This window comes from Penaeus chinensis, chromosome 31, assembly GCF_019202785.1.
Source record: "Penaeus chinensis breed Huanghai No. 1 chromosome 31, ASM1920278v2, whole genome shotgun sequence".
In the NCBI taxonomy this organism is placed as follows: Eukaryota; Metazoa; Arthropoda; class Malacostraca; order Decapoda; family Penaeidae; genus Penaeus; species Penaeus chinensis.
The window spans coordinates 9,609,828-9,614,827 of NC_061849.1; the positions used below are offsets into that span (position 1 = coordinate 9,609,828).

Genomic DNA, 5,000 nt, shown 5'->3' on the forward strand with positions numbered 1-5,000 from the left:
CTTGCTCCTGAGAATCAGTACAATAAGTAATGCGTAAACTGAAGGATATTATCTATCTAAGCGCCTGATATATCTAAGGGTGATAAAATTTGATACTTACGTCACAATCTGGAACTTCTTGGGGTCAAATGATGGCAGGAAGGTGTCACACTCAAAATCCTTTAATATCCTTGTAAGATATATACGGTGTAGATGTTCAGATTCTAATGCCATCTGAAAAAAAAAAAAAAAAAAGGCTTTCATAAACCTAGAGTGATTACAGATTTCTTTTTTTTTATCCACAATCCTTTTAAAAACAAGATAATTTTCTTCTCATTTTACAAGTAGCATATACTGAAATACTGTATGCTAAAAAAGAAGAAAAAATCATACTCAGTACAATCTTCCACACTCTGTTATCCTGAAAAGAACATGACACTCATCTTTCACATGAACTGTTCTCACCTTATATATAGAAGATCCCCCAATGGCCCACACACTCTCCACTTCTGTGCGAGTATGAACCTCGTCTATGGCTTCCTTAAAACTAGCACACACTGTTGACCCCATGAATTCCGGACCAGGATCCCTTTGTGTTCAAGGAAAACAATTGGAGTTTGTATCACATAAAGAACAGATTATATATCAATTTTAATCATAGCATATTATCTAAAATCAGCCCTAAAGTCCTATTGGCCACAGAGCATATAGTCCTATGGCATCATTTTCTATGAGATGTCAAATAGTGTCAGGGTATTTTTTCACAATTTTATTTGCTGTGAATAATTAATATCTCAACAAATAAATCTAGTAATGTATGGTATACTTCCTCCAGTAATACCCACAAAACTATCCCTTACTCCTATACTCCTTGTAGCCTTTTCTCTCTCTCTGATGCAATCACATAACCAGCATTTCTCCTTTTTTATTGTGGAGGGAGTTAAGTAAGTGTGAAAGACTAATTCTGATACTGTCTAGTTCCATCCAACCATACACCCCAATCCTTTGCTGGTCACACAATCACTGTGTGGTGCAGCGGTAGCGATCTCGTCTAGCAATCCTGCTGACCTGCGTTCAAATCCCTCGCCGCCAGTGGATGGTAACCCCGGCCATTCCTTGCACACAGGGGATAATTTAAAAGCAAAATGAAACAGACACTATGTCACACCAAGAATATCCATTGTAACATATGGAATAAAGCTAAATTAAATTAAATTATTGCCACTCCACACAATGAAAAATATATCAGTTAACCAAACCAGTATGGCTAAAAGAAAAATATAAATCACATCACACACAAACATTTCTAATTGACCGTTTTATCAGTGCCAAAAAAAAAATATCTTGTTAAAATAGCAGAAAAAAACACTCCTGAATTTCACTTCTAGGTTAGACCTGTGAATGAAATCCACATAGATTTTGAAACGGTTGTCTCATTTTCTTTTAAACTTGTTTTGTATACATTTATTTTCTGCCAGAATTTGATATGATTCAGAAGTTACATAATCTCATCTATACAAAACAAAACAACACCAAATACATAAAAAAGATAAAAGGGGAAAAAAAAAAACACACACACACACAAAAGCAACAGCAACTGCAATACACATCCTTCTCCTCCTTGTGTTCTCCCCGAACATGTATAATCACAGGACACACATCCTTTAGTAATAGCTGCCCAACTGATAAAAAAAATGCATTACAGATTTCTATTCTACATGCTTTTGTGCAGCTCTCGTGTTGAATACATACCATTTTTGAATTTGCCTTATGTGGTTCCATGGTAGGCTTGTTAAAAAATGAGAGATGGTCAGAAGTAATGATTATTATACAAACTGGAGATAATTATAATTTCAAATCACTGATAATTAAAGGCCTTCTCATTCATTCAGTTACAATTAATAAACTCATGATTACAATGAGTAAATTCATGATTCTCCTTCTGAAATTTCTTTATCTTCCCACTAAAATTTTAAAATTTAGGCCCATAATCAACCTGGCAAACATAGTCATCATAAAACAGTACTCACTTTGCTCTTGATGAAATCACCAGATTCAGGCGACCGGGTAAGGGCCTGAACTTGTCTGGGATGGATTCCCATGTCTTGCGGCCCATCATGACGGCATTCTGCTTCTCCGATGACTTTGTTGTCTTTGTCATGCGGCTAAAGTACTTCATTTCCTCCCTGGATAGATTTTGGTTTGATGAATCAGTGAAAATTATAGAACTACCTTTTTCTTAATGCTTCTAGGCAAATCACTAATAAAAAGTAACATTTCAAAAACATCTTAAGAATTATAATATCAAATGCACTAGGGATTTAAGAAGAAAAAAAAAAGCACTGCAATTTATAACTCATAAAACTAAACTAAACTGGCATTACCTTGTATAACTGTTGAACTTAACAACATAGCAATTATCCTTTACATTCCTAATTTAATAATTGTAATCACAAGGCGAATTTTTTACCATCAACAACAGTTTGAAAATCTTGTTAAAGATGAAGTTAGGGTAAATGGTTAATATTTCTTCTATAAATGCTGGACTATTGATTTTACCTACAAATAGGGTCAAATACATGGGAGGAAAGTCTAGCAGTTTAACTTTTTCATCAGAGAATAAAAAAAGAATAAATAAATAATAAAAACAAACAACTTTACTGTTAATGTCACTTAGCAAACTAATTATTATACTACCCTCTATAACTCTATTGTGGGGATTACTAAAGATATTATGATCATTATCATTATTTTCCCAAGTAAAAACCCCTTCAGTGGCTAAAACTTATTCTAAATTTCTGTATGCACATGTTTCCAGTCTATAGTGAGGCATTATGCAGAGAAAGTTAAGCTCTAACAATGGCCATGGTTGGCCTACTGTCTTAATTAAGCCTGAGTAGTAACTTGGAAAGGTCACCATTAGTTGTACCAACACTACTTTGAACATTAAGTGGGCAGTGCTATTTATTTTTTTGTTTATTCAAATTTTCTGTCATGTCAACACCTACAGTCATTAGCAGTGTATTCAAAGTATAGCTACAGGATGGGGCTAGGGGGCGAAGGCCCCTGGGTAAATTTTTTTTATTTCTTATTAACAAGGCAAAGTTTGTGAATTTTCAGAATGGTCAAAGATCAAATCAAACAAACCAGAGATCAAATATCACACACCATTATGATAAAGTATTGTGGTGAAAAGGGTAAAAATGAATTAATGATTAGGATAAGTGGACAGAAAGGATGAAGAAGTGAAGGAAAAGGAAAGAAGAAAATACCATGCAAAATTAGTTGAGGCAAGGGCTGAGGCCCACGGCAGGGGTGATCCCATACATTGGGCCAGTCTCCGCTTCCTAAGACCCCCCACGGCAACAAGCAAGGATTGGGAGTGTGGGCAGTGCTAGCATAAGCTCACTAGACACTCTTCTGAATTTTTAGTAGCTACTTGTTTTATTTTTTCACCTATATAGTGTGACATTTCAATTCCACACATGACAGGGTATTCAAGGTCCAAGGCAGGGGTGATCCCCCACATTGGGCCTCAGTCTCAGCTTCCTAAGCCCCCCACAGCAACAACAAGCAATTGAGTTGGGGGGTATGACATGATGCCACGTCAACATCTAAGGTTATTAGAAGCATATACAAAATATTGTGATAGGGTGGGGCTCAGGGGTAAAGCCCCAAGGTAAGAAGTTTTTTGGTTTAGTATGGCAATGTTTGTGGATTTCCAGAATGGTCAAAACAAACAAATGTACCAGACATCAAAGATCACAGAGCATTATGGTAAGGTATTGTGGTGAAAAAGGGTAAATATGAGTTAACAATTTGAATAAGTGGACAGAAGAAGGGGATGAGCAAGAGATGGAAAAGGAAAGAGGGAGAAGAAAAGACCATGCAAAATTAATTGAGGGGAGGGCTGAGGCAGGGGTGATCCCTACATTAGGCTTCAGTCTCCTCCTCTTAAGCTTCATATAACAACAATGAGCAAGGGATTAGGGGGTGTTGACTCTGTAAGTTCCTGTATTAAGCTCACAACAGTGTAACTTTATGGGTAGGCAAGATATTCATTTTCATGGGTGCCAGTCTGAAGAAGTTTGGCTAAGGGCTCCACCTTTCTTTTTTCTTTTTTTTTTAAGCAAACATAATACTTCTTGTATAACATTTTTACTAATTGGTGTAAAATCACTAACTGTCAAGGCTGTCTAAAAGCACAGCCATGTAGCCATTACATTGTTTATAATAGAAACAATTTCAATTTGTGAGTTACTATCAATCTGTCTAGATCAATAAACGCCACTTTCATGTTAGATGTCCAATAACAATGGGTTAAGACATGATGGAATAGTAAAAGGAAGGAAGGAAGGAAGGAAGGAAGGAAGGAAGGAAGGAAGGAAGGAAGGAAGGAAGGAAGGAAGGAAGGAAGGAAGGAAGGAAGGAAGGAAGGAAGGGGAGAAAAAAAAAAAAAAAAAAAAAAAAAAAAATGGGCGAGGAGTAGGAAGAGGAAGATGCGGCAGGAGGGGGAGGGGGGAGGCAGAAGGGGGGGAGGAGGAGGAGGAGGAGGAGGAGGAGGAGGAGGAGGAGGGAGGAGGAGGGAGGAGGAGAGAGGAGAGAGGAGGGAGGAGGAGGGAGGAGGAAGGAGGAAGGAGGAAGGAGGGAGGAGGGAGGAGGGAGGAGGAAGGAGGAAGGAGGAAGGAGGGAGGAGGGAGGAGGGAGGAGGAGGAGGGAGGAGGAAGGAGGAGGAGGGAGGAGGGAGGAGGGAGGAGGAGGGAGGAGGAAGGAGGAGGAGGAGGGAGGAAGGAGGAGGAGGAGGAAAGAGGAGGAGGAGGGAGGAGGAGGGAGGAGGAGGAAGAAGAAGGAGGAGGGAGGAGGAGGAGGAGGAGGAGGAGGAGGAGGAGGAGGAGGAGGAGGAGGAGGAGGAGGAGGAGGAGGGAGGAGGAGGATGATGAGGAGGAGGGAGGAGGAGGATGATGAGGAGGAGGGAGGAGGATGATGAGGAGGAGGAAGGAGGAGGAGGAGGAGGAAGGAGG

General features: G+C 39.2%; 1 protein-coding gene across 3 annotated transcripts in view; it reads right to left on the reverse strand.

Annotated features, from left to right (window-relative positions):
- The window catches only part of LOC125041753 (dihydrofolate reductase-like), a 16,486-nt gene that overhangs the window by 1,104 nt on the left and 10,382 nt on the right, over positions 1–5,000 (reverse strand). For 2 of the 3 annotated variants that reach the window (XM_047637006.1, XM_047637003.1), the window contains exons 2-5: positions 2,010–2,165; positions 1,732–1,767; positions 445–568; positions 101–213 (exon numbers count right to left, since the gene is read on the reverse strand). In XM_047637006.1, coding sequence (XP_047492962.1) covers positions 101–213; positions 445–568; positions 1,732–1,767; positions 2,010–2,158 — 422 coding nt within the window. In that variant the 5' untranslated portion in view covers positions 2,159–2,165. The remainder of the gene's footprint in view (positions 1–100; positions 214–444; positions 569–1,731; positions 1,768–2,009; positions 2,166–5,000) is intronic. The other variant, XM_047637004.1, reaches the window with a different exon arrangement.